The sequence below is a fragment of the Mustela nigripes genome, chromosome 13, assembly GCF_022355385.1.
Source record: "Mustela nigripes isolate SB6536 chromosome 13, MUSNIG.SB6536, whole genome shotgun sequence".
NCBI classification, from domain to species: domain Eukaryota; kingdom Metazoa; phylum Chordata; class Mammalia; order Carnivora; family Mustelidae; genus Mustela; species Mustela nigripes.
Genome location: NC_081569.1, coordinates 47857318 through 47882685, shown reverse-complemented (window position 1 = coordinate 47882685; position 25368 = coordinate 47857318). Strand labels below are relative to the sequence as shown.

Here is a 25368-nt window from a genome sequence, read left to right as displayed (position 1 = left end):
CCCCTCCTTGCTGACCTGCCACCGTGCTCCTGCTGTCCTGCCCCCAAGCCTTAGCACTCAGGCTTGGAATCCCCACCCTGCATTCATCAGCAAGGCAGACTGTCCCCACCCTAGAATGGTCCCCACCTGTTCCCCTGCCACCCCCTAAATCGGGCCTAAAGACCCCAGTCCATAGGACTTTCTTCTTCTGGGTTCCTCATGTTTTAGTCTGTGGCAAGCCAGCAAGGATTCAATGTGGGGGTCCCTCTGAAGCCCAGCGCGGCCCCTACTCACCCTCCGGGGCACGATCATGGAGATGGGCTCGATCAGGCCCTTGAGAGTCACCAGCTTGTAGAAGCGGAATACCTCGCAGGCTGACACGTCCAGCCCGTGCTTGGGCATGACCCCTGTGGACAGGCACAGGCAGCTCCATGGGGTCCCGGGGTGCCCCTGGCAGCGCCCCTCCTCCCTGAGCACTTAAGAGGCAATGACCTATGCACAGGGCAGCAGGGGGGCTAGGGGCTGGGCTCTGTCCTGGGTCTCAGAGAAGCCCCTCAGGCCAGACCCACCTCACCAAAGGGCTTTAGAATTGGGGTCTTTTGTACCGGAAGGAGCTATTGAAATAGCTGAGTCTATTCCATTCTTTGGATAGACGGAGCTCCTGCTGGTCTAGGGGAAGGGGCTTGCCTCAGGTTACAGATTATGGCTAGGGTAGGGCCACGGAGCCTGTCACCTTCTAAAATAAACAGGCTACCCTAAGCCTCTGTGTTTCTGGTCCTCAGAGAGAAGGAAGGAGAGAGAAACCTTCCCACTTCACCCTCAAGCCTGAGACTGCTGTTCTGTTGTACATCTGGGACTGACAGAGAGTGGGTGTGTGCGCGTGTGCGTGTACTACCTATCCACGTGTGTGCACTAGCCACTGTTCCGAACAGGTCTACTGTATACCTACTGAGAAAACTGAGTGGTGTGGGGTTAGGAACGCAAGCTCTGGGGTTGGACACACCTGATTCTGAGTCCTGACTCTGCCCCTCCCTCTGGCTGGGAGATCTGGGGCAAACCACCACTAGGCCTCTTTGAGCGTCAGGCTCCCTGGCTGGTTAGAGGTGGACAGTATGACTTTTCATGAGTCGGTCAGGAGACTGAGCGGGAAGATGCTCGTTGACTGCCTGGCATCATCGTGAGCCCAGATAACATTAGCTTCTTTTTCCAGGATGTGAACCTGAGTTAAGGCTCTCCTTGACTGGAATGGAAGGCTACCCTTCCAGATAAAGGAGTTCTAGGAGCTGGAGGGTAAAACTGTAAAGGTACCCAAGCAGGATTTAGAGCCAGCAGACCGGGTTTTGAATTCTGGCTCGGCCACTTAGGATCTATGTGACTTGCCTGGAGTGAGCTACTCAACCACACTGAAACTATGACAAATGCCTGGCCCTCAATGGATGCTCCACAGTGGCCAGAGGTGGGGGTGGGGGGAGGAGAAAGAGTTCTCCTTGGTTCCTCCCTCCCCCATCTCTCTTCCTCAAGTCTTGCTGACTCTACTTCCTAAACACCTGCATTCATCTCCCCATCTTCCTGTTGCCTCTCCAGTTACCATCCTTTCTAGGCTAGAAGCTCCTAGGGGCCTCCGAACTGGTCTCTCGGCCTCCCTCCTGTCCTTTCCAAGTCCGTTCTCTCTACAGAAGCCAGAGCAACCTTAGACTCACATTCCAGATCACATCATTCTGTCCTATCTCCCTCCTGTCCACCTAAGACAAAGAAAACCCTCCAGCTCATTCCCAGGAAAACCCAAACTCCTTCCCCTGTGTGATGGTTAACTGTATGTGTCTGTGGGCTCAGGTCGCCCTCCCCAGGCTGGATGGCCATCATCCAATCCGCAGATGGTCTGAACAGAACACAGGCAGAGGAAGGAAAGAGTCACTCCTTTTTTTCCTGCCTCACCGTCTGAACTAGGACAGCTCATGTCATCTGCCCTTAGACTGAGATTCACACCATCAACTCCCCTGCTTCTCAGGTCTTTGGTCTTGAACTGAATGATACCACCAGCTTTCCTGGGTCTCCAGGAAGCCAGCAGATCATGGGACTTCTTTTTTTTTTTTTTTTTTTAAGATTTTATTTATTTATTTGAGAGAGAGAGAGAGAGCATGAGCAGGAGGAGAAGCAGAGGGAGAGGAAGAAGCAGATTCCCTGCTGAAAGGATCCTGGGATCATGACCTGAGTCAGAAGCAGACACTTAACCAACTGAGCCATCCAGGCGCCCCAATCATGGGACTTCTCAGCCTTCATAATTGTGTGAGCCAGTTCCTCATAAATCCATGTATATGTATTTATGTTTTATATATATAACATATTATATATATTTCTGTTTCTCTGAAGACCCCGTCACGAATACATCCTTCTAATCCATCCCATGGCATCTGGTCCCTGCCCTCAGCTCCAGATTCACATCCTAACTCTCTCCCCATCTTCTGCTATATTACAGAGCCTATACTTAGTCACACTGACCTCCATTCTGTTTCTAGAACATGCCAGGCTCCTTCTTGCCACAGACACTTTGCATTGACTGTTCCTCCTGCTGGCCCTACTCTTCCCTCTTCCTGCCTTTCAGATCTCAGCTTAAAAGGCCACACCCACAGCCAGGCCTTCCCGGACCACCAGGTCCCAAATAGCCTTGGTCACTCTCTGTTCTATTGCCTTATTTGAATCTCTGCCTAGAATTTATGACCGGGATGGTCATAATTTATGACCATTATGACCATCCCGGTCATAAATTCCTTCTTTATTTGTTTATTTTCTGTCTCCCTTTAGTGGAATATGAGCCCCACAAGAGAAAGGCTGGGTTCTGTATTATTTACCACTGTGTCTAGTGGCAGCGACCTGGTAAGTGTTTGTTGCATGACTATGTGAAAGAGCAGGAGGAACAGATGCTCTGCCAGGTGCTCTATCCAAGCTTGACAACAGCCTTACCTAAAAGGCTGATTTTCCCTATTTTACAGATGGAGAAACTGAGCCTCAGAAGGGTGAGGTATACAGTTGAATCCGAATGTAAACTTAGGTCTGATTCCAAAGTCCAGGCTGCTTTTTATTCTACTCGATGAAGAGGTGACAGTGAGGAGGTGGAGATGACGGAGGTGGGGAAGGCTGAAGTCACTGGGACCTCAGGTATATCTCTGGGCCACCATCTTGCTGTCAGTCACTGAGGTGGATCCTTGGGCCCTTCCAGTACTGATGACCTGGGAAGCTGGCTCTCAGGTCCTATCCATAACACCACACCCCCAGAGGGAACAAGCCAGACCCGGGCTCCAAGGGAAGGAGGGAATGCAAAAGAAAGAAAAGGAAGTTGGAAGAAACTTCTTCCAACTGGGTGATTCCGACCCCGAACAGGGAATTGCTGAATGATATGTGATGCCAGTGTTCATTGATAGGAATGAGCTTTTGCTGCAAGCCTTACTGGAATGTGGGGTGTGAAGAACATCTCACCCCTGACCTCACTCAGTTACGACGTTCCATCAATCCTGGGCCCTCTGGGGAGACTGGGGGAGGCAGTGATGGGGACCCATAGCCAAACGTCCAGTCTCTCGTTCTACGGTATCATAGCGCGGGAAACCTCTGGACCCATCCTTACCTAGGCCTTTCTGCGGGGCTGGGGAGCGGAACTCCATGAGGTAACTCAAGAAGGGCTTCTCAGTGCTGATCTCGTAGTACCGGATATTTCCGTCTCCCTGGGGGGAGGGGGAGAGGGAAGCAGGTAAGGAGAGTGAGGGGTGGTCCCAAGGTCTGCTGAAGACGCCTCGGATGTGTCTCAGGGGTGGTCAAAAGACCAGGGAGACCTGGCCTCTAGACCCGGGGCTGGCCACCACAGGGCACTGAGAGGGGTGAGGGGGTTGGGGCGCCATGTGTGGAGACAGCACTTCTGATACATGAGGCCACATTTGCCAAAGGGTGCCTGTCAGGCGCCTCAAATGCCCCCACGAGTCACTGTCCTCTACACTTCTGGCTCTGATCCTTATTCCGGTGTAAACCCTACCCCAGTGCTCCTCTGAAGTCATTCCCAGACACTAACCCTTCAGTAGGAATGAATGGCAGACCCGAGGGCAGGTTTGGAAGGCAGGGAGTGAGAGCCTGAGGGGAAGACCAGAGAGGATAGCCTGGCTCTCCTTAGGGGGCAGGGCAGGAGCAGGGGCACAATGGGGGTGGGGTCTCCCACAGGCTGCCCCTGTCTCCCACCCCCCATCTTCTACTACCTTTCCAGCCAGGTAGAGCATGTGGGTATCAGCATCGTAGAAGGGGAACAGGAGGCCTGACAGCCCATCAATTTCCTCCTCGATCAGGGGCATGGACAGGTCCTCCTGTGGGGGGTGGGTAAAGACTGGTATCAGCTTATGTCCAGGCAGGATGGCACCTTACCTTCCCCAACCCCAGCAAAACCCCCAGAGTGACCACCCTTCTGTGTCACCATCCAACGTCCCCATGGCTGACCTGGTCCCAGAGGGCGATTTGTCTTGTGTTCCACCTGGAGACCCCTGTCGTGAGAAGCCGTTTCATGTTTCCCAGGAACACCACCCGGTTCACTCTGTGGTTTTTACAGTTTGCCTCCTGGCGGGGACAGAGAGAGCTGGTAATTCAGGGCCCCAGATGCTAGAGAACTGCAGTGGGCTGAATGGGGTTCCCAAAAGATAGGTTCAGGCCTTCATCCCTGGAGCCTGTGAGGGGTCCTTAACTGCCTTGCATTAGACATGTGGGCCCCAAAGGTCATCACGAGCCTCCTTGTGAGAGGTAAGAAAAAGGGAGGCGCTGCTGACACACAGAGGAGGTGATGTGACTCCAGAAGCAGAGACTGGAGTGAATGTGGCTGCAGGCTGTAGGAGGCGAGGAAGGGCTCTCTCCAGGACCCTCCAGAGGGAGTGCAGCCTTGACTTTGGACTGCTGGTCTCCGGAACTGCAAGGGAAGCATTGCTGTATTGCTGCATTGCTGTAAGCCACTGATGGGGGCGCGAGACGACACTTATGCAGGTGCCACGGAGCAAAGGGGCCCTGGGGCCGGGAATCCAGTCCTCTCTGCAGCGGGGGTGGGGTGGGGGGATGGGAAGGGAGAGCAAACGTCAGCTGCACCAGGTGCTCCCAGCGAGGTCTCTCCTCCAAGCCTCACGACGGTACTTGCTGGAGGGGACCTCTGAGGTTGAGGGTGAAGCTCAGGAGCACAGGGGCCTCCCTGGGTCACTGCTCCACTACGTGCTTCACTTGGGGCTTCTTCTAACAGGGCCATCCTCCGCCTCCTTTCCCCTCTGCCTCTCAGTTCATGACCCTTCCTCCTCCTCCTAACGCATAACAGTCCTTTGCTGGGATGAGTCAGCATCAGGTCGGAAACCAGAGGCTGGTTGAGGAGCAGCTCGGAGACCCAGGCTGGCGTCACTTCCGGTGCTGCCCAAGGAGGGTGGTACCCAGGAGGGCCACCTCCACGACCTGTGTCATGTCTGTGGGGTGGAGCTTGGGTTCTCTGTTCCTCTGCTCAGTGCAGGCTCTGGAGGCCACTGGCTGGGCTCGAATGCTAGCCCCAGCTGTAAGGAGCTTCCATCTCAAACCCTCTCCAAGCCTCGGTTCCCCAGTGTGGGAAGCAGGGAAGAGTAGTTGTGCCCACCTTATCAGGCTGGCAGGAGGATTCAGGGACACAGCGAGCTCGGTGTCAATGCTGCTGGGTACTAATGATGCTAATAACTCTGAGTGTTATTATCTATAATGGTAAGTAGTTGATGATTTTCTGCTCCAGCAATTTCTGACTCTTCTAAGATAAACAGCACCAGGTCAAGCATCAATCCTTTCTCGAGGAGGAGATAAACCTCACATTTGGTTCAAAATTTCCACCCCACCTAGCCCTGTGACTACACCGCAGGTGCTCAGGAAGTGTTTGTTTCTTACTCCCAAATGGCATCTAATCCCTTCCCCGCAGTCAAGATCCAGGAGACCCAGTGACCAAGCTGGAGCCAAATTCACCAGCAGCCTCCCCACTTGGAGCTGTCCCTGGGGCCCGTGCCCTGACCCATCTCCCTCAGGCTTGTCCCACGCAGGTGGCTGGGCATCGAGTCCAAAGCCCCCTCCTCCTGGGCCCATGATGGGGTTTGGGTAACACCTGGGATTTGTGTGCTGAAAGGTGTCACCTGTGCTGCCCCTGAGGAAAGCCAGAAGAATCCCATCTAGGAAGAGGAAGGAGTACGTTGGGGATGGGAAAGGGTACCGAGCTCCCTCCCCACCCAGACCAAGGCAGGGTCCCTGTGAGTTGAGAAGAACCCAGAACACAGGGGCTGGTCCACAGAGGTGCAGGGCAGGTGCATGGGAGAAGGGGAGCCGGCACAGCCGTTTCCTCTAGGCCTGATCGAAAGCCACGGCCCAGATCCCAACATCTTCCCTTCCCCTCAAAGACTGTGGGGCTTCACCTGCAGGACACGGCCGGAGCGGGGCTCAATCACGCGAAGCTTCTTGTCCTTGCACGTGGTGGTGAGCAGACTGCCGTCTGTGTTGAAGGACATGCAGAGGATCACGTCTGAGTGGCAGTCTATCATCTTCACGGGCTCACCCACGTCCAGGTTCCAGATGAGGACCTGCGAGGGTGGGCATGCCAGAGGCGTCTGTCCCCGGTCTGCCCCCCGAGGGTCGTGGGAGAGACGCCCCATGGGGGGTTGGGGTGTGCTGGGAGGCAGGACAGGAGCATGAAACTCTGTATCGAAGGCTGAGGCTCCTCGTCCGGCAAATCCTCTACCGTCCCTTGGCAGAGCCCAGCCCCAGCCTGGGGAGCAGCTCGGTTTCTGATACTAGGGAGAAGGATTAAAGTCCCTGGCCGGGGTCCCGAGGTCGGCACACCTCTTTTGAGGGCTCGCCATTCTCCTTCCTCCAGCAACTTTGGTTGCTCCTTTTTCCTACCAAGAGGGCAGTAGCCACTTCTAGATTTAAGAAGTGGCTCTGGAGAGGGTCTGGGCATGGAGTGGGCATTCTCTTCTAATCTCTTAGGGCTAAAGGAGCCAGAGAGGTGGCCGCTGTGGACCCCAAGAAGGACAGGGTACCCCGAAGATGCCCAGCCCTGTGGAATGAATGAATGAATGGATGAACGGAAAGATAGAACGACGTTGGTCTACAAGTTCAGGAGAGTAACAGTGATTCTTACAGGTGGCTCCTAAAGAGATCCCCGCCAGCAGCGCCCCCTTCCCTTCAACCCTGCACTGAGCTGCTCTGGCCACAGTGGCTGCCGGGCTGCTCACCTTGTAGTCATAGCCGGCGCTGAACAGGATGTTGTTGGTGGTGGGGTGCCACTCAACCAGCCCCACGCGCCGGCTGTGCCCGTACAGCTCCAGGAGAGCCTCAGTCATGTTCCGCTTCAAACCCCCCTCGGGGATCTCCCAGATCCGCACCTGCAGAGGGGGACGGGGAGCCGAGACGAGACTGGGTGGGCAAAGGCCAGGGGAAGCCCCTGCCGGCCCTCTCCCTCAGACCCCAGGCTCCTCCAGATCTGCGCCATGGGGCACTCCCTGGTCGGTCAGGTGGGCAGAGCCTGACTTCCCGGGGGAAGCTCCAAAGTGCCCGGCACACACTAAGCAGCTTTTGGTGAGCATCGTATTAAGTCTGCTTCCCTTCCCATGCCCTTCTAAGAGCTCTGATCTCAGCCTCAGCAGCTCTCTTGGTTTCACACGGCCCTGCCGCTCACTCTGCTCCTCACTAAGGAGAACTCTAGAGCCCAGGAAAACCCATCTGGGAGGCTGGGAGGCCCAGAGTCTCTCCCGAGAGGTGAGGCTCCAAGGGCTGGAGACCATCTGATGTTTGGAGCCTATACTAGGAGGATGGGCAGAGCCTGGACACAGCCGTAATCAGCAGTCTTGTGGAAGCTCGTAAAGAAGCAGAGAGAGGGGCACCTGGGGGCTCAATCAGTTAAGCATCTGCCTTCTGGCTCAGGGCCTGATCTCTGGGTCCTGGGATGAAGCCCCAAGTTGGGTTCCATGCTCAGTGGGGAGTCTGCTTCTCCCACAGCCCCTCCCTCTGCCTCTCCCCTTTGCTCATGCTCTCCCAAATGAATAAATAAAATCTTAAAAAGAGGGGAGCAGCCGAAAGAGATGATGAGTTGAAGGACACAGGGAGGAGCAGAGAGCAGAGACCATGCGGCCCCAGAGAGAGAGTGCGCAGCCTCTCTGCCATCCTTGAGCACCTCCCGGATCACTGACATCAGCCCCATGGGGCCAAATGTACTCTGCCTAGTTGCAACTGTTTCATCCACAGATGGGAGAAGAACCCTCTTTGCCTAGCCTTGCCTCCTGGTGGAATAAAATGAGATGCTGGGTGCCTAAGCTTGTCACCTGTGACGTGCTCGTGAGACCTAAGGAATTCTAATCCTTTCTATAATCATTGTCATCACGAATGCTATTGATTATGCCCTGACCAGAAAGGAAAGAGCGTGCGTCTCTACAGCATAGGGCATCCTTGAAGCAAATCATTTGAAAATCTGAACTCCATCCTTGCCAGTAAGGAGAAAAACTGGAAAAACAGCTTTGAGATACCATTTATAATTTTCTAAAGTAGCCAACTGGGAGGTGGGGTGGGGGAGAGCCCATGCTGGCAAGATTGTACTGGAACTGGTGGATGAAATGGGCGTTGGTAGCATTATAAATCAGAGTCACTCTTTTGGAAGCAATCTGGCAATCTTTAGCAGGAACCATGAAGACATTTATGTCGTATTCCTTGATGTGGTAATTTCACTCTGAAAATCCGATAGAAGCAAAAATCTCCGTGCAGGAAGGTGCTCACCACCACGTGGAAAATTTAGAAATATTAAAGTGACCAACATTAGGGGAACAATTTAATACGTTATATTATTATGCAATATTGGCTGTTTGGTGATAATTCTGAAGCCTATGAATAAACGTGGAACTCTAAGAGCAGTCCTCGGAACAGGGGGGATGGCTGGGAACTGGGGGTGCCCCCGAGGCGATTCCTGCGGTGGTTTCCCTTCTTGTTGTGTTCCCCGAAGACCCAGCTCTGCTCATGGAGACACAGGAGGTATCAGGGTGAGAAAGGCAAGTTCAATCAAAGTTTGGGGTCACCCTTCAGTGAACCCTTCTCCATTTAAAAAACATAGCCATGGGGTGCCTGGGTGGCTCAGTGGGTTAAGCCTCTGCCTTCGGTTCAGGTCATGATCTCAGGGTCCTGGGATCGAGCCCCGCATCGCATCGGGCTTTCTGCTCAGCAGGGAGCCTGCTTCTCTCTCTCTCTCTCTGCCTGCCTCTCTGCCTATTTGTGGTCTCTGTCTGTCAAGTAAATAAAATCTTAAAAAAAAAAAAAAAAACCCAAAACCAAACATGGTCAAGAAAAAGTTTATAATTAGGGGGCAGTTTAAAATATGTTTTTGACAGTGCAGTCCCCTGTGGTTGCTGCAGTTCTCCACAGAGAGCTGGTGGCTGGGGGAGGGTTGGGGGAGCAAGGTGACACAGAGGGGACCCAGCAGGACCCATGGTTTTCCCTCAGCGGGCCCTGTACAATGGCATTCCGAGATGAGGTCTGATCTGGAAGTGGAGGAGAGGCTGGGACAGGGACCCGTGTAGATGACTGTGTAGTCACCAAGAGTCCTCTTGCTCCCCATGCACTAGAGGAAAATAACCCCTGAAGAGAGGAGACCAATGGTCTGGTGGGACATGCACACGGGGACACACGCCCGCGTTGCACACACCCTCCCCTGCCACCACTTCTTTCTCTTCTACCCAAAAGAAAGTTGTTAGTTTACATGTATTCTTCTGGAACTTGCTTTTCTCCTGTAATAGGTAGTAAGCATCTTTCCACCCTGGTACCCCTGGATTGACCTTCTCTTAGTGAGAAGCCAGAGGGACATCTGTTGCCTGACTCTGCCATGATGACCTAACCACTCTCCATTTACAGACACCCAGGATCTGCCTTTGTCCTTTGTCCCTCTTACAAGTCACTCTATGCAGAACAGCCCTGTAATACGAGTTTGGGTGCCAATACTCCTGTAGGGCGTGTGCCTCCAAGTGGCTTCATTTTTTACTAGTTACTGTGAGACTGTCCCCAAAGCTGTCCCAGTTTTCGCCAACAGAGTCTGAGAGTGCCTCTTTACCCACGGCTCCAACTATGCCTTCAGAAATAGACTTCTGCCCACCCAACAGGTTGAGAGTGCCATCTCACTACCCGGGTTTGCATTTCTTTGCTTCCCAGAACTACTCGGCATCATTTTCTATGTTCCTTGTTGGCACTCGAGGAGGGAGCTCTAGAAGTCTTTGGACTCTAGAGGATGATACTTTGCGGGTCAGAGTGACAGGCTTTTGTGGAAGCGTTTGGGGTTGAGAACACCTTCTACTGTAGCTTGAGGACAGCTGACAAGTGTGTACCCATGAACACCGAGGCAGTCGGTGCCGAAATGTTGACTGAGGCAGGAGAGCGGCCTCTGGACTTGGAGAAAGATCTCCGAAACAGAGAGGAGAGCCTGATTCGTTCCACACTCCTTTCTGTGAGCCAGACTCCTGCTAGCCACAGGGGTCTCGCTGAGTCGGCTGTGCCGCTCTTGAGCAGGGAACCCATAGACACAGAGCTGGAGGGGCTTTGAATCCAGTCTTCTGGGGGTGGGGGGAGGTCAAGGGTGGGAGGGTCCGGGAAAAGCAAGGCTGGAAGATATCATGTTGGCTTAAGCTTGAAAAGAGAGCTAGGCAGGCGGGGGGGGGGGGGCCGCTGGGGAGCAGCGCGCTTGGGTTTGGGCACGGTGGGTGGGGAAAGTGCAGGTGGGTCAGCCTGAGGGGTGTGGAGCAGGCTGGCAGGTAGCAGAGGAGGCCGGAAGCCATTGTGTGTCCCACCGGGTCACCGAGGCCTTGAGCAAGTCTCAGGAAAAACCCTTCCCCTCCCAACAGCCTAATTCCTGAGTGTCCAGCTAACTGAGGCACATCATCCCTGGGTAATGTCCCCATGCCAGGAGAAGGCAGAGGCACAAGGGAAACTGAAGTGAGGGTCCACTCAGGCTCTAAGCCCCCTCACTGGCTGGATGACCCAGGAACACCAGGTGACCTCTCTGAGGCTCAGGTTCCTTGTCCAGACAACCAACAGAGAGATATGCCCACCATTTAGAGGCGTGTAGGTTAAACTAAACTGGGCTTCGTGTCCTTGTGAGTTGGAGGCTTTCTAGCCAGATAAGCTGACTCGTTAGGAAGACAGCTCTGCCCAGGAACCCAAGGGCTAAGCCAAGGGGCTGGGGAGGGTGGGCTGCGTCTGTGCCCTGGTTCAGGCTCTGAACTGAATCCAAGTCTCAGGGAGCAGAGGCCCACAGCGGGAAGCCCAAAGAGCCATTTTCACCAAGAACTGTTAGATGTATGATCTACTGCTACAGCAAATAGTTGGCCATAGGCACTCCGAGGAGGAGCTGGAGTTCCCAGTGGGCCTAAGTAGCTGGAAAAGGAATTCCAGTCCCTCCGCATTCAAGGGATTTGTTTGAAGCAAAGAGAGGATGGGTGTGGGAAGAGCCCTGTGGATCTGCTCAGAGGCTGCTTCAACAGGAAACTTGATAGGGCCAGACAAACCGGATTTCTGGAAGGAAGGGGTGGAGAACTGTGGCAAAACGCTCCCTCTAGCAAACCAGCAGGGCCCCTTCTCAGGTCCCTGGGTCAAAGTCAATCCAACAAAATATGCTCCGTGTCTGCCGGGGTCCCACATACTAGATGCAAAGCAGCTCACAGTTTCGTGGGGGGAGACAGCAGACTGCGTAGACAAGACTAAGGCAAGATGGCCGATAAGAACGGTTAATAAAACTACAAAACCAGGGACTCCTGGGTGGCTCAGTCGGCTGGGCGGCTGCTTTCGGCCCAGGTCATGATCCCAGCGTCCTGGGATCGAGTCCCGCATCGGGCTCCTTGCTTGGCGGGGAGCCTGCTTCTCCCCCAGCCTCTGCTGCCACTCTGCCTGCCTGTGCGTGCTCTCTCCTCGCTCGCACTCTCTCTCTCTGACAAATAAATAAATAAATAATCTTAAAAAACAAACCAACCACCCCCCCCAAAAAAAACCCTAAAAAACCAAGTGTCTCTGCCCTTGGGGAGGGGTCAACAACGTGAGAGCTTTGCAGGCTGACAAACTCTGTTCAAATCCAGGCCCTGACAGGCAGCCAAGGCCTCCCTTCTCCCCTGGATTGAACCTGACACCTTGGCCCTGTTATTCCTGCTTATCTATCCCCCCAAAGAGAGCATCTCCCCAGCGCGGGGTGTCTAGACATCACCCTTCTGGGGGCACTGACAACCTGCCAAGCCATCACACTGGACAGCTGACTCTTCCATACAGGGGTAGGATCTTCTAAGCCCTACCTTGGCCTTCCGTGCAAGGAACAGGGCCTGACAAATCCCTTTGGAACTGGAACCAATGGAAGAAACCTAGAAGCCCAGAAACCTTGCCATCACCTCAGCAGCTGGCTCGGCAGTGAGTCAGCCCCCCGACTTGGAGGGAGCCTGCCAGTCCTGACTCTGGCCGGTGGTGAGCTGGGTAGACGGGGATTCACCCCTGTACTCCTGGTTTAGAAGGGGTGGGAGATTTCTCTCTTGGATTTTGAGGTTCACCATTCAGCTTAGTCCTTCTTTTGGAAACCAGTGACCGAAGACCTATGTAGGGCTCAAAGAGCAAAGACTGAAAAGCAGTGGAAGGAGCCCCGGGTGTCTGACTCCAGCTCGCTGACTCCCCAGGGGCCCTAGAGTTCTCAGTAGACAAGAAACACAAACGATTGTGTATTCATTCGGCTCTGATGCTAAGTCCAATACGAGCTCCATTTGACAGGAGGGCAACCTGTGCCCAGAGAGGTAGAGAAACCGGTTCAAGGTCACAGGCCTGGGAAGTGGCAGAACCTATAGACCCATGGACTCCTGAGCCCAGCAGCTGCTTAAGGACAGAGGCACACTGCTACTTGCTCCGCAGTCCCAGGTCTGTGGGTGAGGCCTTGTCAGCCTCTCTGGGGCTACTGTCCTTCTGTCTCTGAAAGGGGCATGGTTCCAGTTCTAAGCGGTATCGGTTCTCTAGTGTGCATATGCGTGTGTGTGTGTGTGTGTGTGTGTCTAGAAGAGAAGGGCAGGGTGGTGGGTGGTTTCTGGCTGCTTCCTGCACGGCTGACATCCTGCCCCATCCCACTCCCAGTTCGCTGGGGAGGGGCATGCTCTCTGGGAGGTGGGGGTGGGCTGGGAGGGCAGCCTTGGATAAAGAGTGGAGGAAAAGCTGCTGAGCTCAGTCCACCAGGGAGAGGGGCCTGCCTCCCTCTCCCCTCTGGGACCACTCATTCCCTCTCCTTAGATGTCAGAAACTTCTCCCTTTCTCTGCAGCTGCTGGCCCTCTGGGAAGGCTAGGAACACGCGGCTGGAAGCCCGTAGAGCCTTCCCTGCCGCCTGCCATCCACCCTCCCTAGCTGCCGCAGAAGCTATAAAAAGCACAGCCGTTCAACAATAGGTGACATCACCCAGTGGCGGAAAGAACTGGATTCTGCCAGATGCCAGGGAGAGTTATGGCCTCTACCTTTCCCACAGGACAGGAACCCACTGGGAAAGGGCCCGGGTATGTGCCCCTGGAGCCCTGGGGGGATGGGGTCAGACTCCTGAGGCCCTCCTCATGCTCTGAGGAGGGGAGGGCATGGGGCATGGATCTCCCTGGAGGTTTTCCAGGGGTGGGGGGTATGGGAAAGGAGCTGGGGAGCAGGGAGGGCTTGCTGGCTCCATTCAATGTCCAGGCAGAGGGCAGTGGAGGGGTGGGGGTGGGCAGGGACATGGAGACCTGGGCCACACCCACTTCAACAGCGACTCCCCAGCCCCCATGAGGAGCACGGTGCCTGTCACTTTGTTCTGCTGACTGACCTCAGGCTGGTTCTGGATATCATGTCTGCTGGGCAGTAAGTTGACCATTTGGGCCAGCATGGGTTGAGGGAGGCCGTCTCAGGGGCTTGCCCCTGAGGCGCTCTGAGGGCAGTAGGGTTGTCAGTCCCAACAGCACTGGTGGTGTGGACAGGCCTCCTCACCTGAGCTGGGGGAGCTGCAGGCTCCTTCCCCTTCTGTGCCACCCCTCCCAGGCCCTGCGGAGGATGCCTGCCCCCGCTGTGTGCCCTTGGTGAGTGTGCAGGCTGGGCCGTGCTCGGAGAAGCCTCAGAGACGTTGATACTGGGTGGTGGATGGACCCAAGCTGCCAGCCCTGCGCAACTGCGCCTCAGTTCCCTTACCTGGAAACCCAGGACCATTGGTGAGGAGCTGAGGGGTCCCGGCCCTGCCTGTGCCTCGCCTTCCCGTGGGACAGCAAGCCTCAAGGACCTTCTCCAGGAGGGGTACTCCAGCCTGGGGGCCTGTTAGCTCCACTGGCCCCTAGGCCGGATGAGATCTAATAGGGCTAAGCAGGGCTCCGAGCTGCTGCCTAAGGACCAGCTGGACCAGCGGCCAGAGCCACAGCTTGGTTCCTTTCTGGACCAAAGACTTAATCCCCTTCTCTCTGGCTCTATGGCCCCCGGCCAGCCCTCCCTGCTGTGCCCCCAGGCCTGGGGTCCTTTCCCTTCATCTCCTACCCCTGCCAGCCATGCTCCTCCCCAGGTAACGCCCTCCTCTTGGCCGACCCCCACCCTGGCCCATTAGCTCCCCTTCCCTGATCCCCTACATATGTCGAGATCCTGCCCCCTAAGCAGGAGTGAGAGTATTGGGAGGTGGGGTGTCTGGGAGGTGACAAAGTCATGAGGTAGAACCCTCAGGAACGGGATTAGTGCCCTTACCAGAGAGTCTCCAGAGAGACCCCACACCCTCCTGCTGCCACGTGAACATAAGACAAAAACAAGGCCCTCCCTGACCATGCTGGCTCCTGATCTCAGACTTCTGCCTCCAGAACTGGAAACAGTGAACACCTGCTGTTTACAAGCCCCCCCCAGCCTGGTGTTTTGTTACAGAGGCTTGGGGGCTGAGACCCTCCCCCAAGGCCTGTGCCCTCTCCCCTGGCCTCCCTCCACCCATTCTCTGCCAGCAGCCTTGCTTCCCCAGGGCTCAACTTTCTCGAATTCCCTCCCCACAACACGAATCCCACTTCCCCGAGCGCGAGCCCTCATCTGACCTCCACGGCCACAGTGACTTCAGTCTGTGCAGACCTTCAGCACGTGGCGTGTGATCCTACCCTTCTACCGGTAGTGTTTCTGGAGAAACTCCTCACTGCCACTGGCACATCTCACCACTGCTGTGACACGGAGGTGCAAAACTGAGGCCCAGAGAGGAGTCACCTTGGTCACCCAGCTGGCAAGTGGGTAAGCTGAGATTTCATCCCGATCCGTGAGATCCCACAGCCGAGATCCGTTTGAAGAAGGCCACCCCCGGGAGCGCGGGAGGGCACACTGCCGTCCCCCCGTCAGTGGGTGGCTTATCTGTCCCTCCCTTCATCGAGCTGCCTGCTGCTCCTCTCCTTCCCCGCTGGCTGCCCTGCTGAGAGGGCCAGGGGCTTCCAGCCTGGACCGTGGGGTTTGGTGTCCTGACGAGGCTTGGTGGAGCAGGGAGAGCAGGGCTGGGTGGCCAGCAGCCCTCCTGTACTTTCTAGCCTGGCCTTGCCTGACCCTCAGCGTGTGGGTGGCAGTGGCCGTGAGGCCCAACGACACTCCAGCTCAGAGTGGAGGAGCTTGGTATGAGGGAGAGCGTGTCTGCTTCCTCATGGCTGGGGACAGGGGCCCAGCACCTCGGCAGGCAGAGACGGAGCCGGCTGTGGTCACCACACACCTCCTTGAGCTCCTGGCGCCCCAAAGATAGGACTGGCCGCTCCCCCGTCTGCCATCTCTCCCGCTGGGCCCCTCTGCTCTCGGCCCCGACCGCTGCACCCTCCAAACCCCAAGCTCCAGTGGCATCCTGCCCAACCCAGGAAGGGCAGGAGGGAAAGCACGGACAGGGAGGAAGGTCTTCTCTTGAGATGAGCGCTGAATCACATCCCTAAACTTCGTGTTTTAATTCTCACCTACAAAATCAACACCTCCAAAATATATCACACTAAAGGCACAAGATCTGTCAAATATTCATGGATTCACTCTCTCGGTCCTTTTCCTAACTCCCTCCCCATCCTGGGCCTGGCTGGAAAGATGAAAAGAAGACAGAAGAAGGGCAAAGGTAGGAGAAAGAGAGGAGTTTAGGAAGGGAGGCCTCCAGGAGAAAGCAGGGAGGAGCCCCCTGGGGGTCCACTCTCGTTGGGGATCACCCCTCCTGCTCACCGATGTGTCCTCTGAGCACGAGGCAATGATGTTGTCAATGAATGGGTTCCACTTGATGTCCAGCACGTTGCCTTGGTGACCACAGACCTTGGGGTAGTTGGGTTCAATCCTGCCCGTCTGCCAAGGAGAAAGAGAGGGAGAGAGAAGAGGATTAGTTTGATTGTCCTAGGGTGACCCTGAAAGGAGAGCCTTTATTGTGGGCTTCTAAACTGGACTGGAAGGTCCCCAGGACCTCCCATTGTCCTATTCACCTTTGCATCCTTGCCTCAGGCTGGTCCAAATTGTTCTGTGGCTGTGTTCTCCCCAACACCGAATGGTAGTGGGGAAGGGGACACACAGCAGAGCGATAAGGCAGGTCTGCTGTTAGTCCACATGAGTTCTTTGTGCAAATCAGGAAAAGGTACCCTTCCTCAAGTAAAAAAGCTTAAAGATGCTCTTATTCGCCTGAACAACCAAAGCCTAGTGGGCAGCAGTCCTGGCAGCCTACATCTCCAGACATGGGGGCATGTGTACTCTCCCCAGTGTCCATAGTCTCCCCCCTGCCCTCCAGGGGAGGATGTCCTTCCTGCTGCTCCAGGAGTCAGCAAAGAGGCCTGAGTCTCTGGGTCCACCTGAACGCCATCACGTAAGTCACTCTGCCTACGATGTGAACAATGCCGCTGCTAGATATGGAGCCTTGTTCAGTGTGCATCTTAAACAGCTATACACAGTGCCACGTGTTTCAAAGCATGGTCTATGGAGGCACACAGGCCTGTGTTTGAGTTACAGCTCGGCTGCCTTTTAGCTGCGTGGCCGTGAGAAAGTCAGTGAAGTTCTGTGAGCTTCAGTTTCCTCATTTTTTGAAATGAGGAGAGTAACACCAGCCTCTGTCTTTGGTGAAGACTGAATGAGCTAATGCTTAGCAAAATGCTTTGTGCGGAGATTATCATTACCGTAAATGCTTAGTATGTGTTAGTAGTAGTATTATCATACAGATTAGATAATAACACCTCCTCCAGGAAGTCTTCCCTGATTCTTCAAGGGGGAAGAGCTCCTGCTCTGTGTGCTCAGAGAATTCGAGGCTTCCTTCTATTACAGACACCATCAGGTGCAATGGCAGCCTGTTTCCATTTGTCTGTGAGGAACTGAGGACAGAATCTGTCTCTTGTCTGACTATCCAGCTCCTCACAAGCCTGGCATATGCTATGTGCTAGGTGCAGGACCTGAAAGGTGATCTTCAAAGGGATGGACTCCACAAAAGATGAAACAAAGAATGTGGGGGAGGGGGAAAGGAAGGGAGGTCCATGTTTAACAAAGGGAAGGAAGAATTATAGGCAGAAACTGTGTTTCCATCCCCAGGACTTTTTTAATGCTAGGTTTGGGGAGCATCTGAGGAAAGAGGGAGGATTTTCCCAGTCACAGCCCATCGGCTGATGGTGGTTAGGTCATTGGAGGTCCCTCAGGCAGGCCATACCTCACCCCACTTTTTGGCCCCTCAACAGTCTAATGAAGAAGAGAATCAATTTTTGCAAAGCCTCTTTGCTTCATGTGCCTTACGCTTCACCAGCACGATGCGGCAAGAGTGATTTCAGAGTGTGTCCTGCTGTAACCTCTCCCCACCCAAGTCCTGCCCGCATCTCTAGCCACTCATTTCCAGATCCTCTGACTTTTTGTGACACAGCAATGGCGAGATGGGTGGAGAAGAAACAGACCCAAGAGCAAATGACAACAGCACAGAGCGTGAGAGATGAAGCAGAGAAACGGGGGAGGGAGCATCGATCGGAGGTGTACAAAGGGGAGTTTCGTCGATGCCATGCATTGTGGGAAAATTACAGAATGGAGGCGAAGGACAGCTGGGGAGTACCACCAGCAGTTAGGAATGGGGTCCCCTTTGCCATTCTATGGGGGAAGCAGTTAGAATGATACCTTTACAGTTACCTTTGGGCTGTTGGACTCTTTCTTTAAATGAGACTCTGAGCAGAGACTGAGCCACATGTGCCCATGGCATTTGTCAGGGTTACACGTGACCTTCTTCGACTCTCGCACATCTCAGACTTAGGTCTGAAGAACTTAAGGCCCAGGAAGCTTCAGCCACTTGCCCAGAGTTACCCAGCTGAAAGCAAATCAGGGGTTCCTGCCTAGGTGTGACCCTCAAAGCTGAGCTCTTTGAATCCCACTAGTCCTTTGGGCCAACTCCTCTCCTCCAGCCCTGATTCCCAAGGGTAGATAGGTCCTGCCTTGTCTGCTCCCACAGCTCACACACTCTCTGATGGCACCATCCTTTCCATTTAATCCCAAAAGCTGAACTGTGTGATCCCTGAGCAAAGCTGTGTGCATGATACTTTTGGCTCCCAGCCCAGCCCAGGCATATCTGAGGGGCACTGAATCAGCCAATAGGTGGCCATCAGCTAACAACAGCTTCTGGCCCACAGCCTGTGTGGGTTATGCACTGGAAGGACAGGTTAAGCAACATCCCTGGAACCTATTAAGAACGGAGTGAGGTCAGAGCCCTGCACTGGGGAGGGAATAAGTCTTTTTAAAGACGAGAATGATCCTGATGTAATGTATCCTCCCCCGCGGACCTTGCCTTACACAATGGAAGCATTCCCCAATAGGGTGGGGAGTTATGATTGTCGTGACTGAATCACATTGTTGCTTATGTGAATGGTAACCCCTACCATTGTACAGTGCACAACCTACTTAGCTGTACATGGCAGCCCTCAGGGGAAGAACCCCCTTTCGATGTGGCAGCTCTGCTTTTCCTGTTTTATACTGTAAGGTTCTACATAACATTTTGTTTGAAAGACAAGTTCTACTACTAAGAAAAAATGTCTGAAAACCACTGTTCTATGGAGAAATCAAGTAAATAAAAAAACACAATTATTAACCCCAGGAAAAAGGTTCTATAAGAAAGCAAATGTAAATCACAGTGATAATGATTTATGTATAATATTTACATAGCTGTAATAATGTAAATCTTGAATATTAATTGAAATAAGAGTTATACTGTAGGGGTGCCTGGGTGGCTCAGTGGGTTAAAGTCTCTGCCTTCGGCTCAGGTCATGATCGCAGGGTCCTGGGATCGAGCCCCGCCTTGGGCTGTCTTCTCTGCAGGGAGCCTGCTTCCTCCTCTTTCTCTGCCTGCCTCTCTGCCTACTTGTGATCTCTGTCACATTAATAAATAAAATATTTTTTTTAAAAAAAGTTATACTATAGCATACTGGGAGCACAGAGGTATGGAAAGTGTGTGTGTGTGTGTGTGTGTGTGTGTGTAGTAAGAGGGGAGACTGAGCTGGAAGAGAGCCAGATGCTCATTTTCTATAATAGGAAGTCAACATACAATGTCTAAAATTTAAAAATCTAGACATGGTGGTGAAAGCATGTAATTAAGAAATATGGGGATAAGTGCAAAAGGAAACAGCTAAAAGCCAGGAACAGAGCTCCATTTGGGGGAATGTAGCGAAGTTGGGGGGGCGGGTACTGAAGTTACAGGCAGTGGTGTGCTGGTAACTGTTTACCTGCTTTTCCAGGAAAAAAAATAAAGGCCCTATTTGGAGCATTTGCCAATTTCCGTGGTGTAAATATTCCCACCAGGCTAACTTCGATATACCAAGGTGATGTCAGCAACAGAAGAGTCAGAAGAGACTCACAACAGTACACGGTTATGTGAAGTTTCTACCACTGATATTATAGACAGCAGTCACCTGGAGAGCACAGAGAGTAATTAAATAGCTAGGGAGTAACGAATTGTTAACACTCAGTACCTTTGTTTTTGATGTCATTTATTTAACCACAAGTTTGCATAACTGAATTTTTAATAATGGCCACGTGTACCAATCAGCTTGCAGAGCTCCTAAAAATGCAGTGAGCGGACTACAGTTCCTCACTTGAACTACAGGCCATTAGCGGCACTAGACCGTTATGAACTCTAGACCATTACTGCTTTGAGAGACATAAAAATGAAAGAACAAAGAAATAAAATGCAGGTACCAGATGTTCTAAAGGAAGCTTGTTCTGTATTATTTTTTTTTAATGTGAACAATCCTACCCCCAGACCTGCAAATGTCTCTGTTTTCTGTTCTAAGTAGTCTGTGGGGCTGTGACTTGAGTCCAAATCCAGATCTGGTTCATAACTGCTACCCAACACCACCTTCTCTCACTCACTCTCCTCCTGATACACACACCAACACTAACAGCGATCATTAATGTAATCTGATTTAACTCTCATGACAGCTTCATCTCACAGCCAAGGGAGCAGGACAACTGCCGAGTTGTCCCTTGGCAGCAGGTGTCCAAGGAGAAGAGTCAGGGTTTTTCAGTGTTTCATAATTGTTAGGATCACTGTGGAGATGGTCATTCCCAGTGTCCCAGTGGTAGGGTGTCAGGGGTCCTGGGGTCTAACCTACCAACTGGTCCTTGAACCTCAAAGACAGCTTCAACCTCAGCAGAGCTGAGGCAGAGATCCTGCTTCCTGGGGTGGGGTGGGGAAGCCCGTTCCTTGGTGTCTAGAATTCTAGAATCCCGACGGAAATCTTTGTGCTCTTGCTGTGGGCCTTATCCTGGAGGCCTCAAAGGACAAATCCGTCCCCCCCTTCAGTGAGACAGGCCTTCAACTTCAAATGCTGGTCTGCAGCTGTTACATACCTTGAGCCTTCTCAAGGAGGAGCCCGGGGTTTGCGGTGGGGGTGGGGGTCCAGTCATATTTCAAGTACACCTCATCTCCCAGAAGGCAGAGTTTGTAGAAGCCGGGACACAGCTTCTCCACCTTCTCGCAGGTGCATTTTATCCTAGTGTCTCAAGGACTTTTGAAAGGTTCATAGCCTTTGGCTAATAATTCCACTTTGGGAACTTACCCGGGGAATCAATAGAGAAACATAGGGAGACATCACTGCTGTGTCATTTACAATAGAGAATAGTATAATAAATGTCCAACAAGGGGGCACTGCCAAAATGCATTATAGTACACCGATATTAAAGAATATTATGGGGGCGCCTGGGTGGCTCAGTGGGTTAAGCCGCTGCCTTCGGCTCAGGTCATGATCTCAGGGTCCTGGGATCGAGTCCCACATCGGGCTCTCTCAGCAGGGGGCCTGCTTCCCTTCCTCTCTCTCTGTGATCTCTTCCCTTCCTCTCTCCTACTGTGATCTCTCTCTGTCAAATAAATAAATAAAATCTTAAAAAAAAAAAAAGAATATTATGAGGTCACTGAAAATTGTATTTTCAAAGAATATTTAAAGACTTGAGAATTGCTCAAGAGCTTATGTTTAGTGAAACAGTCAGAAGCAAGCTATGTACATTAAATGATCCCTATCTATTAAAAAAACACATAGTTTGTGAGAAAATACATCCAGACGTTAAGAGCGGCAATCTCGGGCGAGCTATATATTCATGGTTTCCAATTCTTCTACGATGAACATTTAAAACAACATCTATCACAAAGATAGATGTTATTAAAAATACACACATACCCACTCCACAGCTCTGACAGAAAGATGTTCCTCTCTGGCTGTGGTTAAGTAGATCCTAAAGAAGTGAGGGGCAGGCTGGTGTCCACCAGATTTACATATTTCAGAAGCTTTGGGCAGGGGACAACATAAATACGTTTGCTCACACAAGTTCTCTACTCCGTTGTTACCCCATGAATTGTTTGGGGGGAAATAGCCTCCCTGAAATGGCATAAAATTCGTATAATGGACTGCAAGCAGGTTTCAGAGAGTGCAGCATGCATGCGGGCCGCCAAAGCCGCCCCCCCCCGCCCCCCGCCCCCGCCCCGGGAAAGGCTGCCTCCAGGAGCCACGAGTGCTCTGGGCCTCTGTCCAGGCTCTACCTGAACCCAGTGAACTGAGAGAGGACCAGATATTTTCAAAACAACCTACACTGCAGCTTCAGCTTCTTAGAATTTCCCACCACTGCAAAGCTGAATTTTGTACACAGAAGCATTTCTTACCTGGGGAGTCTGCTCAGCCTGGGCGGCAGGGACAGACGCTGAGCCAGAGGTAGAGTTGCCAGGCCCCGTTCCAGAAACTCACCTCAGTGGCTGAGTGACCTTGAACTTGGCCCTTGGTCTCTCTGGGCTTCCCAGATTCCCATACCCTGGGCTCTCACCTTTTCTGTTTCTTTGTGGCTGTCCTTTTAACTGTAGGAAGCCAGGCCAGGCTGCTGCCTCTCTGGTACCAGGATAGATTGTGGACAGTCACATTAAGTGAGTTATTGGAAAGACGGGCAATGGCCAGACTCACGAAGACAGTGGCAGCGATGGTAACAACAGATCGGTGGACAAGGGCTCACCAACCCCTAAGCCTTGCGCTGAGCAATTAATTTATGTACGTTGTTTTATTTAATTCTTGTAATAACCCTCCAAAGCTTCATGAAATGCTTCTATAACCCTCCAGGGACAATCCATTTTAAGTAGAGGAAGACTGAGCTCCCAGGCTCCCGTGCTGAAGGGGAGGAGTTGCGAGACAGGGAGCTGAAGTTTGCACTTGGGGCTATCTGGGCAGAGGCTCCTCCACTCTGCCACCTCCTGTCCCACATTGGAGGTGAGACACTTGCTAAGGAGAGAGAAACGTGGCCATCGATCCCAAAGTAGGACGTCAGAAGTTCTTGTGAGCTCCTCAGGACGGGCTGGCTGGTGAGTCTGTTGTGAAGCCCCTTGAACTTGCTCTTGGAGAACCCCTTCCCCTCACACAGTTTCTCCCGTCCCTGGTCATTCTCACACTTGGCTACAGTTTAGAATTACCCGGGAAGTTTAAAAAAATCCCAGTGCCCAGGTTTCTCCCCTCTTGATTTCATCGCCACGACTGGGACCGGGGCTCCAGACATCGGTATTTTTTCAGGATTCCCAAGTATTCCAATGGGCAACAGAATTTGGGAGGTCTGAGGGTGGCATTCCGAGCTTCGGTGGGGCAGCCGTTTTTGGCCACCCAGACATGACACTTGTGCTCCGCGCTGTCCCGTGCCTCCCAGACCACCCCATTCGGCTGCTTGCGGTCTTCCCTGCTCGCTCTCCTCCAGACGGGAGGTGACACTAACAGAGAGAGAGTCATCATAAAATGGGAAGCGTAGTCCTGGCCCTGGGCCTGAAGGACCTTGCCCCCAGCTCACAGCCCTTGACACTTCACAAAGTACTTCCAGCCTGTGCTCCTAATGAGTATTGCCTGGGGAAGGTGTGACTGGACACAGGAGGACAGTTGTCCCTCGTCACCACATCTGAAATGAAGGCCAGGATGAGTCTGTGCAGGATCGGAGCCCTGGGCACCCCCATGGCCATCTCAGCAGGAATGAAAGGGGCGTCCCATGCTCCTAAACATGGTGTGCCCCTCACCCCAAGTGTGGGTGCCCCCCCAAAGTAGACCCGATTTGCCAGGGACAATCCCCAACACACATGTGCGTGCACAGACAGTTAGACACACGTGCATGTACAACCCACGTGGTCGTTTGTGTCCAGGCCTCTGACGCTGCTCCCTCCCTCCGTCCCAATCGGAACGCACTGTTCTCATGTCCCATAGTTCAGGGCTCTGATCTCTCCGGCCAGTTAATCCAATACACGGAAACCTTCTAAGGAGGACACTGGGGGCTAACGGGTCAGTCCATTCCCGCACACAGGTCTTCTATGTGGATACCAAAAGAGCCTTCAGAGAGAGCCTTCTGGGCCCCAGGTACTCTCCTGGGTTTTCAGACTCTCAGGCGGTCTGGGAGGAGATCTAATTTGGATGGAAGGCTTTACTCACGCCAGAGCTTGCAGGATTGTTCTGCGGGATTCTTGAAGTAGGTCCCCGATTTGTCTGCTTGCCTCTAGCGTCCACTCTCCTCAACTCTCTCGCCAATCCATCTTCCGTTCTGTCACTTAGAGACCACCTCTGCTGCAGTAACTCCCCAGCTCCATAAGATTCAATGGTTCCCTATTGCTTAGATTTGAAAAGCTAAACGCCTTATTCAGACATCAGAGCCATTGTCATCGCAGCTGAGTCCTGCTTGGACAGAGTTCCTCACCCACTGCTGGTACCCCACCAAGGCCACACACAGTTCCGTGCCCCTGTCTCCAATGCTCCCGCTACCTAGATGACTTTTGTTCCTGGTTCGTCCTTGCCACGGGGCTGTGAACACCACCAGGTCAGTGACCCTGATAAAGGCATGTCTGGGGCCTTGTTCAGGGCCCAGCTCATAGCAAGAACTCAAGCTGGGTGAATGGGTGCCACCCAGATTCCCACCTCTGGGCCTTTGCTCATGCCGTTCCCTCAGCCCGGACTCCCCTTCCCATTCTTGAGACCTAGAAAATACCATCCAAGGACTAGACAAATGCTCTCTCCCATCCCTATGCTGGGAGATAATTCTGGATCCTGTTCTTGTGACCTTGAGAAACTCTACATCTGGGGCAGAGCTTCTGGGGTAGATTCATAGTCAAAGGGCAGAGTGTGGGAAAGGGGCCGTGAATGCTCTCAAGTTAGTCATCCGGACAGAGCCGAGCTCATGGCAGGACCTCAGAAAGCCTCCTAACCCCACGGCTTCCTGTTTTGATTTTCCCTCTCATTCTTTTATCTTTGTGTTTTTCAAGATGAAAAGGGTTTGCTGACTTTTCCAGTTAAGATCCCTGGTGTGTTTGTATGGGTGTATGTGTGCATGGGCAGAGGGAGTGGGAAAAGGCTCAGGGGGGTGGGATGGTGGGGGTGGTGGAGAGAGGGTGTTGTTTGGGGAAGAGCAGTGAGGAATCCTGTTTTTCTGGGTGTTTCAGCTCTGGGAGACACACTTCTTCCAGGCTCCAGGAAGAACAGGTGATGGGGCCACCTTTGTCCACGGTCCTAGGCAGTATCCTTTTGCAGACCCCATGAGAAGAGAGGAAGAGGCTCCCTGAGTCTGGGATAGGAAGATGTTGAGTGACTCTATGTGTATGCTTACTGGGGAGGCGGGCTTCCTGGGACCTCAGAGTTCATGCCTGTCTCTGCAGTTTCCTGATAACTGGCACCTTTTATAAAACTTTATGCTTAAATACATAAAGAAGATAGGAAAACCCCAAACTGACAAATCTGTTGGGATGTCCTGGGGGTGGGTTTGTGCCCTTGGTTGCTATTAATCTACTGCGGGAAATAAACAGAGAGCCAGACAATTGGTGGGCTGTGCTTTGGTGGAAGAAATATGGGGGAGAGGGGAAGTTATGGGCGCCAGAGAAGGGAAAGTCCTGGAGAGTCTGAAATCAGGAAGGTCTTCCC

The 25368-nt window shown here is 53.1% G+C and overlaps 1 protein-coding gene across 5 annotated transcripts in view; it reads right to left on the bottom strand.

Moving 5' to 3' along the window:
• CORO2B (coronin 2B) overlaps positions 1–25368 on the bottom strand; it is a 128415-nt gene that overhangs the window by 5667 nt on the left and 97380 nt on the right. For all 5 annotated transcript variants that reach the window (XM_059372358.1, XM_059372357.1, XM_059372359.1 and 2 more), the window contains exons 3-9: positions 16184–16300; positions 7224–7373; positions 6405–6569; positions 4453–4569; positions 4218–4322; positions 3599–3695; positions 274–386 (exon numbers count right to left, since the gene is read on the bottom strand). In XM_059372358.1, coding sequence (XP_059228341.1) covers positions 274–386; positions 3599–3695; positions 4218–4322; positions 4453–4569; positions 6405–6569; positions 7224–7373; positions 16184–16300 — 864 coding nt within the window. The remainder of the gene's footprint in view (positions 1–273; positions 387–3598; positions 3696–4217; positions 4323–4452; positions 4570–6404; positions 6570–7223; positions 7374–16183; positions 16301–25368) is intronic.